Source organism: Diorhabda carinulata, chromosome 12 (genome assembly GCF_026250575.1).
Source record: "Diorhabda carinulata isolate Delta chromosome 12, icDioCari1.1, whole genome shotgun sequence".
Classification (NCBI taxonomy): Eukaryota; Metazoa; Arthropoda; class Insecta; order Coleoptera; family Chrysomelidae; genus Diorhabda; species Diorhabda carinulata.
The window spans coordinates 4800918-4820920 of record NC_079471.1 but is presented as its reverse complement, the minus strand read 5'-3'; the positions used below and the strand labels follow the sequence as shown (position 1 = coordinate 4820920).

At 31.8% G+C, this 20003-nt stretch overlaps 2 protein-coding genes across 2 annotated transcripts in view; both read left to right on the top strand.

Annotated features, from left to right (window-relative positions):
- LOC130900271 (uncharacterized) lies at positions 1-8573 on the top strand. Its single transcript, XM_057810778.1, has 6 exons — positions 1-269; positions 1185-1327; positions 1590-1855; positions 2254-2362; positions 3768-3890; positions 8380-8573. The coding sequence occupies exons 1-6, from the start codon at positions 259-261 to the stop codon at positions 8571-8573; spliced, it is 846 nt and encodes a 281-aa protein (XP_057666761.1). The 5' UTR covers positions 1-258.
- Positions 8574-10341: 1768 nt separating this feature from the next.
- Positions 10342-20003, top strand: part of LOC130899944 (dual specificity tyrosine-phosphorylation-regulated kinase 2) — a 178564-nt gene continuing 168902 nt past the window's right edge. Inside the window, exon 1 of the mRNA XM_057810146.1 lies at positions 10342-10417. The gene's annotated coding sequence lies outside the window, so the exon portion shown is untranslated. The remainder of the gene's footprint in view (positions 10418-20003) is intronic.

Here is a 20003-nt window from a genome sequence, read left to right as displayed (position 1 = left end):
ACAGTGTCCAGAACAATAAGGACTGCAAAACCATTTCAACCTTTTCATTCAGAAATACCAAAATTTGAAGAAAACAACATACAATACTGTTGGAATATCTTCGATTTTAGAAGATTTTTAATAAATTTTCCGTACAATTTGAAATGCAGAAGAGAAAATAGACAGAAGGATACGTGGAACAACTGTATTGAGTTAAATTAACACCGTGGATATTTTAGAAGTCCAGGTTATCCATTCTTTTATCCCAAAATACTAAACATGTGCTTCAGGTAATGAACTATTGTTGATATCTGATCATATTTACACAAATAGCTTTGTAAATAAGTAAATTAAGGAAATATGACCAACCATGCTTGCCTATTTTGAGCTTTCAAATACCAAGTAGTTTCCACGTATTAAAATGAATTATCCTGCCACATCTGTAGCGTCGCCACGCACTCGTGGATTCTCTTAGTCTGAATACAACATTTTTTACGTCCAGCTTGAGTTGAACCACACGTCAGCCTCATCTCCGATTTATCATATATATCAATTCGACACAACAAGAAAATGAAAAACATGTTTATTGGCATTGAATAATACTTGTTTGGAAAGCATAAACTTCCCTCTATTTTTCGACATAATCTTAGTCGTAGAAACCTGCCGCGCAGCTCTTCATCTGTTGTGAATTTGACCCTCCCAAGTGTTTCTTCAATTCAAGGAAGAGATGATGAGACAGGGGCCCAAGTCTGGGATGTAAGGGAGGTGTAAAATAGTTTTCATTCAAATCAGTACGTCACACCCATATACTTTTTCCCATACAACTCACTAAATTGGAAATGAATTGAAGCTCAATCTTTCACGTCTACCAGAGTACGCAGTTTCTTACTAAGCTGGAATATCTGGAACCATTGGTGATATTTATACTAAATACAGTGTTTAAACCACTACTACACCAACACTCATGATTACACTGTATAGCGCACGTTTCGATCACCAAGTTATCTTCTTCAGAGATTGAAAGTGAACATTTTACCTCAGTCTCTGAAGACGATACCTTGGTTAACGAAACGCGCGTCAGGCAGTGTAATTATGACTGTTGGTGTAAACAGTGTAACTAACCAAAAAGTATAGAAAATAATTGTAATCAAATGATTGGATATCTACCCTATACAACATGTAATAAAAATATTTTTATTTCCCAGATTTAGAAAACAACCTGGATATTGTGCTATAAGACTTTATATGAACGATTTTCAATTACAAAGTAGTTACGAATGTCAAAAAGATTATGTCTTACTGGAGAATCAACACAGATATTGCGGTAGAAGCCTCTTGAGACAATATAGTAAGTGCAGTAGCTTAGGTTTTCGACCAGTGCTTCTTAAATAATATAGAAATAATTCGAATCTTCTTGTAGTTTGAGTTCTATGGTTTACTATGGTATTCGATAAGACCTAGCAATAATTATGGTATACAGAAAACAATTAAACAAACGTTATTTGAAATAAATTTACACTATTACAATAATTATATAGTTTTTTTGTATTTATTCTTGAGTTTTGTGTTACAAATTTGATATATGCGCCAAATCATTCTTAAAATTTCAGTAACTTTTGATTTGACATCTAAAAATTATGAAGATTTGAGATTTGTAACGGGTTTATTTTTCTGCGGACGTGGATTCTGTGGTAGTTATGAACAACTTCCATGCCAACAACCTACTGTGCCAATAAATCTAACAACCACGACCATACCACCGTCGCCAACTCCTAATGTAATAGGATGTGATAGATACATCTCGGATCAATCGTTTACTTTGGAAATGAATCAAAATAAAGCGAATTGTATATTCGAGATTAAAAAATTCACGAAGGTTAGTTTTACTCATATTATTTGGAAATATAAGTACTTTATAGTTATCTGCATGATGGTTAGTTATTTCTTCAAAACTACTTTCGATTCTGGTTTAATTTCAAAAGAAGTGAATTCGGGCGAAAAGAAATATAAAAATCAATGATCCTTCTACTACTTCCCGACCCACCTAGACCTGCCTGAACTATTGCTACTGTTATTCTGATGCCAGAAGAACGCTCATTGTTCCTGGCGTTTCCTTTATCACCTCGCGTTATTTTGGAACTAAATTTGCATCTAGAATTGTACCTCTCTTAGCATGTAATTATATACAATATCAAACCAGAATATCAATAGATTAGCTAAGTGAAATGGAAAAGTGTGTTATCTAAATTTGATTGAGAAAACTATTTTTTCTAGAGTGCTTGCAAAGTGGATTTCCATTTTGAAAAGTTCGACCTATTCTGTGGTTCAGAATCTTTATTGATGAATAATATAACATTATGTGGACATTTGACTGACAGAAAAAGTGAGTATTTATTTAGAAATGCCCCATTAATTCTTGGAATATTGTGGACACTGAATAACTTAATCACTAATATCTACTATAACTAAGAATGTGAAGAATACTTTATATACAATAATGGAGCAACAAGAGTTTAGTCAATAGATGTTTGAACACTGAGTTTCAAGTTTGGATAGCCTCAATTATTTCAGAATATAACCCACAGCGCCTTTATGTAGTTTGGTTCATAATATAAAATTTGAAATGAATTACCTTGTATTATATTGCTTTCACGATCTTGACGAAATGCTCAATGTTATTCAAATAATATTCCCTATACTTAATTACCATAATTTCTGCGCTGCTACATTTACAGTGCAGTAATATCTGACAACACCGTAAATCTCACCATAATATCTGTCTTATTATAAAATCTTATAAAGTAACATCAACTCAAAAGTTGTAACCATAATGTTCTGTTTCAGTTATAGGTAAAACTGAATACTTCCTATTGTTGTCAATGTACATAAACAGGTCCATTCATTATTATTTCAATTTATAATTATATTGTCATGGATGTCATGCCATCTATTATGATTTTCTATAACAACCCTAATATTCGCGTCGGTAACAGACAGTCTACTTCTTTATATAGATGTAAAGGAAACTGCGTAAATATATATTGAGGTTATAGATTTACTTGATAGATGGTGATATATTCTAAACTTTCATTTAATTAAAGAATATGAAGATAACCAGATAAATTTGGTTGTAAGCTAATTTGGAATATCTCATACAATCGTAGCGGAACGATCTGTAATGTTGATAAAGTTATTTTTTCATATTTTATTACTTAAAAGAATTAAACGTGGAATGCTACTGCTCGTAACTTAATGATACCGAATTTATAATTATTATTTATCAATAATCGGAGTTATTGGTAATGTAATAAATAAATATAAGGGTCGGAATTACGACAAATAAAAGGTTGAGAAACATATTATTTTGATGATGTTTGTACAAGAAATATTTTTATTTTTTTCAATACAAAAATTTACATTTTAAATCAAGAATAAGATGAAATTGAAATTAAAATACGAATTAGTCCGAGACAAAAATTTTATAAATAACCATGAAGGGATATTGATCTAGAGGCTTTATCTTAAATTAACTTTTTTCGTTACACCTTAAGTTGTTAATTAACATCTAATGTTTAATCTTTGAATTGTGATTTTTTTCAATATAATGAATTTCACTTAATAAAAATGCATTTTCAATTAAATATCTTCAACTTGTTATTAATAACTAATAGTAATTCAGCTTTAATCTGGGTAAAGCTGGTAAGCATTTAGAAATAGTGAAGAGTCCATTTTTGGTACTAATGCTAACATCATCATTGTAAATCTTTGTAATGATCTAAATTTTCCAGTTTCTGTCAATTTTGATGAGTATTATGGAATAGTAACCGTAGTATATAGAAGCAACCTTTTAAATAAGTATAGTGATTTCAAATTCAAGATAACTGGACAGCAAGTAACTGATGACTGCCTCAGTAAGTATTAAATCAACTTTTCACGAATGTTCCTAATTATTTTCCATAAATAGATTGTAATAGATTGTTTCAATGATTACATTACATTGTAAGAACATAAAAGATTCAATCACTAGACACTCAAATTCTACAAAACAGTCCATGTCAAAGCATTAGATATCAAAACAAATAAGTGTTCGCAAAAAATCAGCATTTATGTGAAGAAATTCAAGCTTTAAGTAATATCTTCAGTTTGGAAGACAAACTGTATTCTAGGTTTGAGCTTTTTTGGATGTAATTTGATTACCTCAATTGTTGATTTGTTAATCATAATTTCAGATTATATGCAGTTTCAATATTTTCAAAATTTTTGTTTCTCAAGTTCCAGAGCCACCAGCACAGCTCACATCATTTAAAAGATTCAACTGAATTGGATCACTTGGTCAAATATAACGAAAATATTAATATTTAACTAATATAATGTAATAAAAGTTTATTTTGTATAATAATAGAATTCAAAATTCACATTTAAAAGATTTCTATTATTCTAACCTAAAAATATACTTTCAAACCCTAATCAGAAACTTCCTTCAGTCCTTACCTCTTATTATGATAAAAGTTTTAGTCATGAGATCATTAATTGCATCATCATAATATAATAAAATATCTCAGCAATAATAAAATAATTCTTTCTATTGTAATATCAAATTTTCAGTCGTGAATAATTTTTTTTTATTTTATCTTATACTAACTCTGTTTTTTCATCAGTTTATCACTACATTCTGTTATCATTTTGTAATCAGACATGAAGTTTTAGAGCGAAGTTTATTCTTTAAACCCATCGTTTCACAAGGATATAACATACATTGATATTATGGATGGGGAAAAAGTTGAAAAATATTTCTAATGACGTTTTCATTCATGTACTAGGTGTTTATCATTTACATGTATACGATAAACAACATACTGAATACACTGTTAACACCACCACTACACCAACACTCACCTTCAGTCTCTGAAGACGTAAACTTGGTTATCGAAACGCGCGACAGACAGTGTAATTGTGAGTGTTGGTATAGTGGTGGTGTATACGGGTCCTCAGTATGAATATCGCTAACGGTTCCAGAAATTTCAGCTTAGTAATGATAAGTAAACGTTTGATAACCTTCCAGAAAAGCGCTGGTGTAGACATTTTTGACTCAAGCATTATTGTAACTTTCAACGACTTGCGTTATACAAAATAATGTAGTAAACATAACCTAAATATTAATACTAACGTGGTATCACCCTTATTTAACGCATTCCGACGCACACTTTTCATATACGCAGATTAGGTTTGTTCTTCGTAGCTGCAATGGAACTGTACTGAACTGAATTAGTGCAGAGAGCAATGGAGAAATTGTTGATTATTGTATTTGAGGTTATTTGATGTGATTCAGGCCTTGTAGTATTAACAATAATGGAAAATTATTTAGTACTTTTTGATATTATACATTCGTCCGTTGACTAAGATGTAGTGCCACCGTTTCCAGATTACAGTTATTGTACTGTCATGCGCTAGAATGGTTGAACTGACTCTACACCCAGTGCAAGCAGTACAGTGAACTAGTTCTCTTGCACTGCTACTATAAACAGCACAACTGCCGACACTAGCGCTGGCTCTGCTACAAAGAACGCTTTAGTGTACACTTTCTGAACTAGTTCTGCCAGTGCAGCTACCAAGAACAAACCTATTGTTCTCTTTTTCTCTATCTTATATGATTGACATTAATCAGCTGATTATTGTAAGGTTCATAGAATTTACTCCTCGCCTTGTTTTCTTCCGATTCTTTAATTGCAATACCAAATAGCAAATATGTATCAGCTATGATGCATCTTAGTATCTGGATGTAGCTGCGTTAAATTCTTCCGAAGATTTATTCTATTATTAAAATGTATATTTATTGTTTACATAGTTTGGTGCGTATCCATTTATTTTAGTTTCCGAATAGTCGCTTGGATACCAATGATTAGTTTTTACATCAGGATTGCGATTGATTTGACATTAAAACTTTAAGTTTACGTGATAGGTGAGGGGCCATCCATCAATTACATCACACGAATTTTAGGACTTTTGAACCCCTCTCCCCGTCCTTGTCACAGGTTGTCACATTTTTATAACCCCTCCCCCCCTCCTGATGTGACGTCACACATTTTTTAAATTTATGTAAGTAATTGAAGATAATCGAGAGTAAACAGCTATTTTCATTTTTTACTTATTTTTATTAAATAATAATCTAATAAAATCAACATAAAGTCCAACATTTCATAAAACTTTTTAAATTATCAATTCACATCCAAACTTTGCGTTTTAGTATTTTGAATTTTAACATGTTACGTCACAAAACTATTGACCCCCCATGCCCCTTGTCACACGATGTCACACTTTGGTGATACCCTCCCTCCCCATTAACGTGTGACGTACTTTATGGATGGCTCCTGACGTTAAGGTGACCAAACCCTTTTTTCAAAGTTATTTATTTCAATTAAAAAACAACGCGATATCAAGTCGTGAAATTACTTTTCCCTTGCTTGAAAACATTTGAGTTCACTTTAAACAATTTAAACAAACCATTGGAAGTAATGACTTCAAAATATAATAGCTGTCATTTGTAGTGATCTTCACATATAAAATCAGGAGATATTGATACATACTAATTACAAAACAACGTATTCCTAGTGTCACTCTGTAATGAGACAAACTGTATATCAACTTAATTGTACACATAAAACTCAACAAAAAATGTTACGACAGGGGTTTAATGACCTTGCATGATGAATGTTTTATAAAAAGGTCTAAATGCCTATAAAATGAATTAACTTTTAACGCACACACTCGGAAGCAACATAAAAATGACTATAACCCAACATCAGCGACGGTCCAAGGGTCACAATTTAAATCTAATTAATGATAATATAATCAATGCTAATTTCAATTTTGATAAAAAATTCATATATTTAGTGCCTTTTTAGCTTATCTGAATATTTTTTAATGCAATAGCAATTACCTTGCTATTTTCTGAGGACGCAATTTTATTTTTCCAAGGGTGGTCAAGGAAAGCTTAACTACAAATTTGTGGGGTTCCACCCCTTGTACCCCGGCCGCAATCTTAATTAAAGGGGCGAAAAGCTATTTTTGACGATATCTCGCGAACTATTGTCCCTACAAAAATTCGTAAAAACATAAATTTTGGCAAATCGCTTTGCCTACAATTTTGTTCATGACTTTTTTGCTATTAACCGCGAATTTAAAAAGCTAAGAGCAAAAAAGTGCACAAATTTTATCAACAATTTCGTTTTTCGCTCCATAACTTTTGATTTTTTCATTTTTCAATAAAATTACCTCAGAACAACCTTTTAGATCGTTCTTTGAAGATTAATTTTATGTGAGGATTTTTTGAATTCCACTCATTCTTGTAGCTAATAGAGCGCTCCAAAAGTGCCTCCAAATATTTAGCAATTTACTGGATGAACGTCTACCGTTTACTGAACTTTTTTGTTCGTGTGAAAATTATTCCCTTTTGGGAAGTTACTGAAAGTAGTCTAATATCTTATTAGTAGGAAAATTAACGTTCAATAACCTTTGTAGAAACCAAAACTACGAGAATGGAATAAGTAATCGACTTGATAATAATAATGAAAGGAAATTTATGCCCAGAGGTTACGAGTAAATACAAACCAATGAAAAATAATAACTTTCTAACACCTGCATTAAATTAGCATACATTTTATGTCTAAGTACCAAAATTGAGTAACAAATTTTTCCGCAAAACTCTTTTTCTTAATCAAAACAAAAACAATTATACACCTTTTCACACCAACGATTCTAAATATATATTTAAGAAATGCAATTATGTATACCAGTATCTGCAACAAAAGTGCATTTGGCTCTCATTTCCATGGAAAACATCTAAAAAGAAATAAAAATCATTGCACTTTATTCTATGTGCTATTTCTACTTTTGAATTACATTTTTCTGTTGAGAAAGGAATCAGTACACTATAGTATTATCATATTATCACGAATCAATTAATTTATTTTTCAAAATGCCGTTTGTTATAAAAATACTAAACCTCACATTACATTTTAGAATTTTGGGTTTTCTGACAATAGAATGTTATTGGATATTGGTCAATTTTCAAGAACATAAGTCATTCAAATTTTTTTCTGTTGATGTGTATTAAGAAAAAGTTATAAAGACCATTTCAAAATGTGTTTTCCATTAACAAATAAATTAGTTTCGAGGCAAGGTGATAAAATTCATGAAGATTGAAAAGGCATATGTAGAATTGGACTCAATTATTGATCTGTTACAATTATGATCATTGTGCTTTGGTTTTGCTTTAGTTCAACATGTACGTAGTGAAATCTTTGAATTATTGGCTTGATATAGTAAATAGATTGTCCGAGACAAGTAGCAACAAGCTTAACACAAAATTTCAACATGCTATTTAAACCTATTTTATTATAGTAGATCTCGAACTACCACAGAGTCAAATTGTTTTGAGAATGTCTCAAATTGATTTTCACGATGTTATAAAATTTAAGATTAAAGTTGTTTCACAAGGGACAAAAAAATTACCACGTTTGAGAGATCCTGTGGTGGTAACCACTCCACACATTAAATTTCAACACAGACCGGTATTTCTAAAACAAGTTCTCTAAGGATCCTAGATGCGCATTTAAATTTGACAGCACAGTGCAAAAGTAACGTCGAGTAGAATGTTGTGAGCGATTTTTACAGCTCTGCCGCAATTGTGATGGGTGATGAAACTATAGTCTTTTACCATGACCCAACAATCAGAAGAGATTCCATGGAGTGACATAAGTAAAGAAAGAAAGCCTGTGGCAAAAGAATGAAGCACCAAAAAAAATATTTTGATACTGCAAGGGTATCCTTTTCATTAACTTTATAAATATAACCGTGAATGCGGGATACTACTCTGACTTACTAAGGCAATAGAATCAAAAATTATCGAAAAAAGACACGGAAAAATCAGTCAAGGTGTTCATTTGCTTAATGACTATACTCTAGTTTACACTGCTTCGATTTCCATGGTTGCTGAACACAAATGAGGCTTCGTAGAGATTGAACAGTCACCTTATAGCCCTGATGATACCCCGTTTGACTGATTTTGCAATGCTGAAGGCCAAGAATCAAACAGGTGGTGTACAAACATTTTAATTTTAAAAATGGATCATATTCTTGTAGTGACTTTAGTCAGACGTTCTGAAAAGAGTCTGCGAATAAAGGGAGAATATATTGAAAAATAATCCGATCCTTTTTTATTTATGATTTCTCTTTCTATGTTAAACATAAAGTACATAAACTAAAGTACAACGATCATAAAAATAACAGATTAATCATTGAATTTTCAAAATTCCTTCATCCTTCCGTCTTGATGAATTTTATAGCTTTGCCACTAAACTAATGCACATAAAAAAATTCGTTTCAAATAGGTGAGCTTCGCGTTGCAGTCCAATACACCTTCTATAATTTCATATTGTAAATCATATTGTACCTGAGCTATGATTTTGAGTGAGTCGCGCGTACCGACAATTATTGTAGCAACTGCTTTTCGTAAAGGTCACTTGACATGATGCAATACAACGTGCAATGCAATGCAAGGCCCAATATATATATTGATAGGAAGCATGCGCAGTTGAAGTTCAGCTGATTGTTTCATGCTTTGCATACAAGTTGCAATTTTAGAGAGAAATAAGTTCATAATTTTCTGATATTATATCTTTATCCATTCACAACTAATTTTTCTATGTTTTCTCATCCAATTCTCCAGTTAAACTGACCATCGGACTCCAAAAATAAGAAAGCAGCATATATAGTTATTGCCAGTGATGCACTGACCACTTTTTTCTTGTTTATTTCACCTAGTTTTGTTATTTTCATTTTCAAACTGCTCCCAAAATATTAAATAAAGTTTGAGCTTTGGAAATTTTTTCACTTCTACTTATGGAATTTTGATTAGTGGCAACCATAATGCAATGGCAAGCGACATAATCGTCTTTGTAATATTTTGATCTTGCAAAGAATTGCATGCAATATCTTGCATGTTGTCTTGCATTATGGTCGGCCTTAAACAGAATGGTGAATAGTAAGTTCAACGAAACGATATTCTTAACAACTAGCAATTGTTTTGTCCATAGAAATTCAATGATGTTCACGTAAGAATTATTTATTTTTATTTTATTTATTTATATATTTTTTCACATGTAAACTATTATTTCTGCTTCTCGATGTACTTTGCCTACTAGTAAAAAATATCTTATTGTCGGGTTAAATCTTTTCTAAGATTTAATCCCATAATACTCATAAAAGAAAAACAAAACGTGACTGGTCATGTGACGCATACTAATCGACCTTGAAGTTCCTAAAAGGGCTTCTCTTTTCACTAGACAGGTAGTTTTCCGATGAATACTGAACAGTTTTCAATAAATCTGAGTCTGTAATTGTGAATTTCCATGAGATTTTTTACTCAATATTAGTTTAGGTAAGTATATAAATAATTTTTGTGAACTAAACTTTTCTTAGAATCAATTTTGGATTTTTAAAATAAAACATAACGGATCACATGTCAAATTTTTAAACAACTAATAATATGTCCGTCTGATATTATAAAGTATCGGTAAATAACTGATTGATGTGTTAGATTGTACAGTCTTAAATTCAAATATTTGATCGGCCACCCACAGGGTTCGCTTTGGGGTTCAAAAACGAATATTTTAGAAGTACGTGTTAAAAAAAGAGTCAATAGACATCCGAAGATGATAAAAGAATAATTTAGAAGTTTACTGATGTAAGATTTCTAGTTATTTTGAGGACTAATGTGATATCTTTCTCACTAATCAAAAAAGTATACCAAAGAATGATTTGTTATTCTAGTTGACATTATAAAATCCTCAGCATCGTTTCAATTATTATTTTTATTAATATAATACTACAAAGTAGGAATTTTCTATGGGTAATAGAAATACTTCCATTTATTATATTTTCAGTTACCGTGTTCCTAAGCAAATATTTTCTAAGAAATATTGAAAAATACTTGAGTGACGTGAATCATTTAATTTTTTTAAGAGAAATTCTCAGACTAATGTATCACTATTATTGTTTTGTTTTATTTTGAGTATATAATTCGCAAAAATACGTCACTAGATCTAATTCGCAACTCATCACTGACCTGCTAACGAATACTCTAATACATCACGTGACTTATGACAATTACCGCATGTTAAACACTATAGTTTATCTACGACTAAATACGAAGATGAAAAATTTGATCTATAAGTATTTATATTTTGGATTTTAATAAAGTTAATTTATAAATATGTGGGACTGAAATAAGCAGGTTAAGGTGTTTTTAAACTGTATATTTTATTTGCAATCTAATTCTTTTTGAAATCATCAGCGTTTCCCTCAGTTACAGTAGTTGATCAGCAACCTCCATGCTGTTTCAGTTATATGCCCTTCAGTATTTACTCCTGCAGGTAGCAAAGTTTTATTATTAGTGATATTTTCAATTTTGAAAATTAATTCAGTTGTAATGTATAGGTGGGACAAAGAATTGGATATTTCTTATCTATCTATGGTATGAAAATTTTGTTTATTATACTGACCATGACAATAGTTCAATCTTCCAAATCTGTAATTACAGAATTCAACATGCTGCATGACAAGCATCATTGCCAACTAAAATAAATTATGTGATTGACTAGGAGATGGACACGATAAAATTATTATGAAATATTTCTTTGAAATTTTTCCAGTTTTTAATTTCGTAAAAGTTTTTACCATTTCAGTTTTGTTACTCTATATTGATTCCATTATTGAGTGTGTTTTTAAGCATAGATAGTCCATAGAGGCACGATCTTCTATAAATAGTGCCAAGCTCGCTAAAATAGCCCAAAAATACATTTTCCGCAAACCATAACAAAATGTTTTTACTCTAAACCAATTGTTGACATTTTTGTACACACATTCATATTTGTTTTTATATTTCCCGGCAATACATTTTGTGTGTTTAATTTACCCTCACCAGGTTTGTGAGGGTCTTCAACCTCACCACCGAGAAGCACAAGTAAAGGAGAAAATACTGGTATTAAATAATATAAAAACAATAATTGATTATTACATATAACAATAAATGCTTTTATAAGCTATGTAGCAAACAATTCAAATCAAATTAATCTTCTCGCGTTTTCTCGGTGAGACGGAAGATCAGTTTACCATCAGTATCTGAAGATGATAACTTGGTTATCGAAACGTGTGTCAGACAGTGTAATTGTCAGTGTTGCTGTAGTGGTAGTGTAAACAGTGTGTCCAGCACCAAATCCTCAATAGCAGAAGACGAGTTGTTCAATATGTTTGGCTTCTCTGAAAGCCGGCTTTGCTGCAGAGAAGCCTTTAGAAAATTAGTTTCTATTTAGAAAAACTACTTGAGCTATACAGTTATAACTGGAAGGGATAGAAAGCATGCTTCGAAAAACTTGATGCACGGCTATTGAATTTTATGAGTAATAACTTCGGGAGTTCCTTAATTAAATGATTTTATGAATTTCGGATCTAAGATTGTTTTATTTCTTTCTTTGATTTGTTGTAAAATGAAGGAGCTTGCGTCAACGTCTCTGCACAGATTTCCTTGAAAGGTTAGGTGCTTTGAAAGGGACTTGATTTGATTCATGGAAGCGGCAAAGCAAAAAACGACAGAGCTCCTAAAGGCACTCAGCAAAGAAGACTTCCAGCACTGCTTCGGTCAATTAAAAAACGTATGGAAAATTGTATGGCAAAGGGAGGGAAGTATCTTTAATATACGGCAGTAGCTAAACTCTGATTCTCACTACTAAATAAATCTCTATCAGCACAAAATTTAGAATAATTATTATGGACGTTTGTGTCAGATTTATAGATAAAAACCTGCATTTTCATATTGATTGCATGAAAACTAATGAAATCATATTATTTCCAGTGAGTAAGCGGTCATTCAACTATCGAATATTATTTCAAATGAATTTTACGAATTTGAATTGCTGCAATAATCGTCAATTTGAAGTAATATTGGATAATAGTTCACTGACTCTATGATTCATACATCATTTTTAAGAGCAATTGTCCGACAAATGAATCACTGTTACTTTTTTTTGTATATTCGTAAAAAAACTACGTAGGTAGATAAATGTTTGGGATAATTATTCTGAATTCATAACTGTTTGTTAATGTGAGACTTACAAAAAAAAATTCATGTTAAAAGCCCCCAATTGGGTTACTGGACTATAATAATAAAATGACGCTCCTTAATTATATGTTTATAATTATTATTAAACTATATTGGAGACGTAGGAGTTTTTTGTTAAATATTTAAGAGAAAATATGGAGCTTCCATTCTTAGATTGGTCAATGATTAAAAAAAATTATGCGAACTTTCGAGTACGGATCGACATTTAAATGAAAGATTTAGTTTAAAGTGAAAAATAATGATCAAAATCCTTTTCCTTGGTTCCTATAATTATTTCCTTCGTAAAACAAAGAAAGCGATTAAGTATTATAGTATGAAAGCTAACCTATCTGTCAGGTTTATATTAAGGGTAAGGTAGGGTAAGAAAAAATTGCTATACAATGTGACTCATTCTTCATTTATTTCGAAATATTTGTCGTAGTACTAACAATGCTTTTAACCCTAGAAAATTTATTACGCCAAATCGATGATGAGTTTCGAAAAAATTGCCGTAAATTTTGATTGTACTTCAGAGAGCGAGAAAGAAGATCAAATTGAGATTGATAAAGTTTCTTCTTTGGTACAAAAATAAGACAAATCAAGAAGCTCAGGTGTATAAGATCAGATACAAGTATCTTCCGCACAGGGCCCTAATGAATTGATTAATATATTATCGTATCACGTACAACAATGAATTAGATCCTTTGTATTGCTTTTCGTCTTTTATTAGGGATGATAAAATCTGAAAAGAATGTATCTGCCACTCAGGATTCAATAGATGGTATTGAGGTTGAAGCTTTTATTAAATGCAACAATGAAGCATTTCGTACTTCTTCAAACATGCCTGTGTGATTCGATTATAAAAATTTCGAACTGGTACCTAGATCTAGTTTGACATATGATTATCCTAGCGTAAAAAACGACAAATTTGATATGTGATCCAAAGTACTTTGTTCTAATTTCAAATAAGTTCGATATTTGTAATTGTGAAGGAAATTAGTCTTTTTTTCAATAAACCCTTTTCGGACACTGTGGATTGGGGTTAGTAATTAGCATTGAAAAATTAATTCCTCAGTTTCTACATAATAACTGTCTAATTCTAGCACGAAAGTGAGTTTTGTGAACAAAGTAAATAGTCTAGAAAACAGAGACCGATTTTTCTCATTCAAGTTCCAAGTAGTAACGGCCATTTGAATTAACAACATGAAGCCCCATTCCAAATTATTGCCACTGTGGCCTTGTGATGCCTTCCCCCGGAAGACAACTTTATAACCGAACCAAATTACACAACTTATTTTTCCGAATTTTATTAAATTATTCTATTGTAAGTATACTTAAAATTATTTCTGTGAAAATTCATATGTTTACAGCAGATTTCTGTCCAAAGCAACAAATTAAGTTTAATGAACTTTTTGTTGACATTTTTTTCCACTTTTATCTCGCTGACTACCGTTTACTATGAATAAATTTGTTGTACTGCCATTTTAACAATGAGTAATATTGATTATTTTATTTAAAGTATGCAACTCATTTGCATATCATTTGCTTCAAAACATAATTATATTTATAAACACGAATTAGTCTCATAGATTAACCCGACCTCGTTTATCTCAACCAACAATTTTAACTGTTTTACTACATATAATATTAGAATTTATAGTCGGCGAGTTTTTCTATAATTTTTTAACATCACCTATTATCGGTACCGTTAACTCTCAAAATTTTTTATATTTACTAAACAATATCACGAATTGAACAAAATATAAGACAGTGTTATAGGAGGACACCCCCAAATAACCGAATCTTTTTCGTTTGGGGAATACGCTACCATCTTCCACGCCGAGGTATTAGCTGTGATGCAATGCGCGATACTCAATCGATAACACAGTAATTTACAGTAACCTCAATCTGGTCAGATAAGGGAGCTGCCAGACAAGCCAAAACGGCTCAAAAATTTACGCTCTAGGCTTGTGCTGGAGTTATGGCTGATCCAGCTCGTTTGGGTACCCGGTCAGACGGGCAACAAAGGCAACGACGATTACCAAATAAGGATCTGCGAACTCACCGATAGGCCCAGAATCCATCCTTGGTGTAGGTAAAAGTAGTATGGGACAAGCAAAAGCACTAATCCGGTTAGTGGTCAGTTTTTTAACGCTCATGTAAGACGCCATCTTCACATCATGGGCATCACGGACGATCCGGATTGCCGTGGTGCATGGAGAAAGATAAAACTATAGACCGCGTCATCTGTGTGTGCCAAGAACTGAAATGAGCGCGGTTTAAGCCTCACAACTTGCCTAATGACATCAAAGGGCTCAATCCAAAGCGTCTGATTCGATAACGTGAATTATGAAGCGTGTTATCGTATAATTACTGTAATCTGTAATTATTGTAATCTAGGAGGATCGAAAATAAAGGTCTTTTCTGCGCCTGTCGATATTTAGCAATGAATTATCAGTTTTTTATATATTACGAAATCCTGTTTAAGACATTTTAAAGTTAGTTTAAGGTGGCCAAATACAAGAAAAGAAAAATTGCGTGCAATAGACGTTCGTACGTAGATGTCAAATATGGTTTTCTAGGTTTCGATAGATTCGATAATTTTCTTCTCTTTAACTCTTATCGATCAGGCAGACCAACTACATTATACGACAAAATGCTATAGTAATAGCAGAAATAAATCCAAACTTATCTAACCAAATTTGATCGATCATCCAAGAATACTTGCATTTGATTGGAAAAATAAACAAAGAAGGTGTTTAGGTCCATTACATTCAACGTATTACTTCAAACTATAAAGAAGAGTCGTAAAAACAGTGGCTGTGTCCAAATCCGGCTTCTAGAGACGTTGAAAGAATAAAGAATATCAGTTATTATGGAAATTCGATGCAATTAAGAACTTATCAAAGAAACTATTACCTACATCGATCAAAATACTACGTAGTGCCCAAAGCAATTGAAGTACTAATCATGTCCAACCAACAAACTCAATTTTTAATATGACGACTAGAAATTTGACTTTGTACTTTCGCCAGATGCATAAAAAGTATCTTCGCAATTTGTAGAACCTTCACCCAAATTTAACTTCCTATTCCTCACATTATTTAAGGATACAATTATTATTCTGCGGATCAATAACACGGAAATACATTCAGGTACTGAGTATATTTCATTATGATCTTGAGAACCACACATCTCAGCTTTAAATTTTCGCGTGGGTCTATTAGCAACACATAAATATCCTTGATGTGGAATTACTTAACACAATCAAACCATTTAGTCGCACAGATAAAAGTTGATAAACAGTCGTAGCTCCAGGAGCGTAGTTAGTTCGATATTAATCATGGTTTCAATACAAAATATTAGAATATCGACTGAAACTCTATAACGAATCTACGAGTAATTTAATCCTTCTAAATTTCCCCAGATAATACGGAGAGAATTTCATAGAATTAATTGAACTTATTCGTATATAAGTTCGAGCCCATTATAAAAGTACATTTGAATAGTATCTTCAATAAAGAAAATATCAGAAACCATTACTTAGTGGAAGATACTCAAAATGAGTATCACCAATTTATGCTAAACCACGTAGTATCAAAAATAAGAATAAAGATATTCAATATCAAATACTTTGCCTTCATTTTGGGAACTTAAAACTGCTGAAATTGAAGAACACTTTGTTGAGTTTGTTGATACAACCACCGAAGAGGGTTCGACCGACTACTTACTAAAGGAACTTTCAAAGATCGATCTGAATTTAGTCAATTGCACAAGACAGAGCTATGTGAATGGATCAAATATACGTGGGGAATCACCTCAATTCATTGGCACTTTTTATACCGATTATACACGTTTTAACTGTCATAAATACTAGCTATACAAACAGATCAAAAGTATAAAGGCAAGCATTAATCAAAGATATAAAAAAATCAACAATACCATAAGTAAGAATCTAATAAGATGAGTAAAGTGTATTCAAAGCTACGATCTGCATAATTTTGATTTTGATTCGAAATTTTTTAGGGGAGAACCCCCTAATATCACCTTGCCTAGGGCCCACAGCACAACCGCCACTGCTGAAGAAGATTCAAAAATAAAACCAAATCTAATTAGACTCATTCGTTTAACTGGAAAGATGAGGTCATTGAAGAAATATATTACAGCGAAGATTGATGTTCTAAAGCTAGAAATTTATTGGAAAAACCTACACAACATATTTATGTATCTGTTTCGAATGAGCTTCATCCTATTGAGTTTATTGGCTCAATATTAAGAGAGTAGAAACGTTTTGAAGCAGAATTGATGAATTCTATGTAGTATTTCCAAAATTTATTTTCAAGTGAATAAGTGCAAAAAACAACTGGCAATTATAGAAAGTACGAGAAAGTATTTAATCAAATGTTGTTTCTAAGAAAATTATCGTAGTTAATGCTAAAATAGGAAAATCTGTTAATACAAAATATGTACTAAACCTAAACTGTGATTACCGAACGGCCCTGTATTATCTACTTATTAATGAAGAAATTCTGCTTTTTTTTTGAAAGTTTATTATACATCGTCGCAAAGGTCACGTATAGTGTCATCATAATATCAAAGGACCCGACAAACTACACCTTTTATTGGGTCCGTGATCTCTAGATGAAAATAATTGAAAATCAAGGGTCAAGAAACTCGGTGGGATTGTCTACTGAAAACTGATCTAATTTAATATTACCTGGCTAATCCGATTCTGACCAATTCTTTTGAAAAATCAACGGCAACGACCTTGAAGGTCCTTAACTCTCTAAATGATTCATTTTTTGTTGTCTTGTACTAACCTGTCTTTAATGCCTTCCCTCACGCCAACTTGTAAGAATGAGGCGTGGGAAGTCTACAATCTTTTCGACGAAAAATATGCAGCTGCTTTGTGCTCGACAATCAAGCGATATATTTGAAAATTCAGGGTTTTTTTTTGTTTCTATGCAATCATCTGCTGCATTTTCGCAAGGGGATGGCTGATATTTTGAGTATCAAAAATATCATTAAAAAGAGCAGCTGTCTGAAATACTTATATTCGACGAAGCAGATTGTTGGTGATGGTTTTACACTAAAAATGTATAAAAACTTGTTCAATGCCTTTATCAACGTTCTCACATTTATTTATTTTTAATTACTTTTAAAATCACTCGAAATGGAATAAGACAAAGTAGTACGTTATGAATGTCTCTAAATAAACTTCATCTTATTCTGTGGGGCTATGCTTCCTCTATAATCTTCTTCTTCTTCTTCTTCTTCTTTGTCTGCAATTGGCAAGGTTCATTTCGATACAAATTTTAGTTTCTTACTTCTTGATATATCTGAAGAAAAACATCAATGGTGATTGCGTGGAATCATTATAACTTTACGTAATTACAATGCAAGTTAATTTCGCGTTTATATTGAAAAAAAAAATATAATTCATTCACTTTACTACCATATTTATAAAGTTTTGGTTCGACCGGATAAAACTTCGAGTTGGTGGATGCAAACAACATCTGCTGAATAGCATGGGATGCTACGATACAAATATGGGAACTGAACTTGTTTTCCATTTAGCTCCTTTTAAAGTTAAAAAAAATCACAATGTTTCCTATAATGTCGGTAAAAGTTGTTTTAATATTAGAATATATTGGTTTAAATAATTGCTCAGAATGAGGATTGTTTTCGTGTAAGTAGACTGTAATTATACTGAATGCTCACTTTTTAAATCTCAATTGCAATCAAAAGACAAATAATAATAGGTACAAAAGTTCTTAAACATGATCAAGCGAACAGCGAACAGTTTTAGTCCAAATTTATCCACACTAAACAAGAATATTAAACAATAAATTATTATTTAAGAGGAAAATTAAATTAAAACATAATTTATAGCATAAAAATCGAATCAATAATGAGAAAATTAATGTCACTATTATAAAAGCGTGGGGTGCTTTCTATGGCATTTTTAAATTAACTTTGCGTTTTGTAGCCAATAGATCTGAGTGATTCCTACTCGGGGTAATAACCGAATATTTCTTTCGATTACTAAAAATTGTGCACTGAGTAGAACTTTCTTCTTCATTATTCCCTTTATTCTTAGCTAAGCTGGAAATGGTTTTCTACGATAAGATCGACGGTAGTTTTCCTCGGTGGGTCTCTTAGATAGATGCATTCATTGCAAATAACTCGTTAATATCAGATACATTTATCGACAAGTTCGAAAATGGTGATGTAGATGTTGTGGTTATAATTCCGTCACGTAAATTGGATAATTAACAAATGCGATAAAACAGTTTATTAGTTTGAAAACGCAAAAAATTCGTTGCCTATTTAATCCAAAATAACATGGACCAAGCGATAACGAGCCATAGAAAAAACAGATATTACATTGTTCCAAATTTTCATATCAATTTTGTCAAATTTTTACTTGGTTATGAGGTAAAAGCTAGATATCTGAAAAAGTATATACAGTTTAGATGGAGTTGTCAAAAAGTAACATTCTGAACATATTTATAGAGCTGAATATAGCACTTTCAACCATTTATAAAACAATGAGTGAATGTGAACAAGGATTACCATGTTTAAACCTTCTGAAAAGTTTAAGCTTAAAGCTTAAAGCTTTGACCAACGCCCAGTCAAATAGATTGGTGGAATATGCAAAAGACAAATAAGAAAAATCAACTCGAAGATTGGCTTGCCGATTTTCATTCCAGAACTAAAGGGAGACGAAATATCCAAAGTATACTAAAGATCAGATGCGCAGAATTCCGATGTTCTGCCGTCTATTAAGAGGTCACTTCACAAAGAACAGAGTTGAGATCGTGGACGACAAAAAATAGTTCAGCTTATCACATTCAGAAATTGAAGG

Excerpts from the sequence above, each read along its gene's own strand:
- LOC130900271 (XM_057810778.1), top strand. Across the intron at positions 1,328-1,589 it reads AAGCCTCTTGAGACAATATA|TAACTTTTGATTTGACATCT; the intron begins GTAAGTGCAGTA and ends TTAAAATTTCAG. Across the intron at positions 1,856-2,253 it reads AGATTAAAAAATTCACGAAG|AGTGCTTGCAAAGTGGATTT; the intron begins GTTAGTTTTACT and ends TATTTTTTCTAG.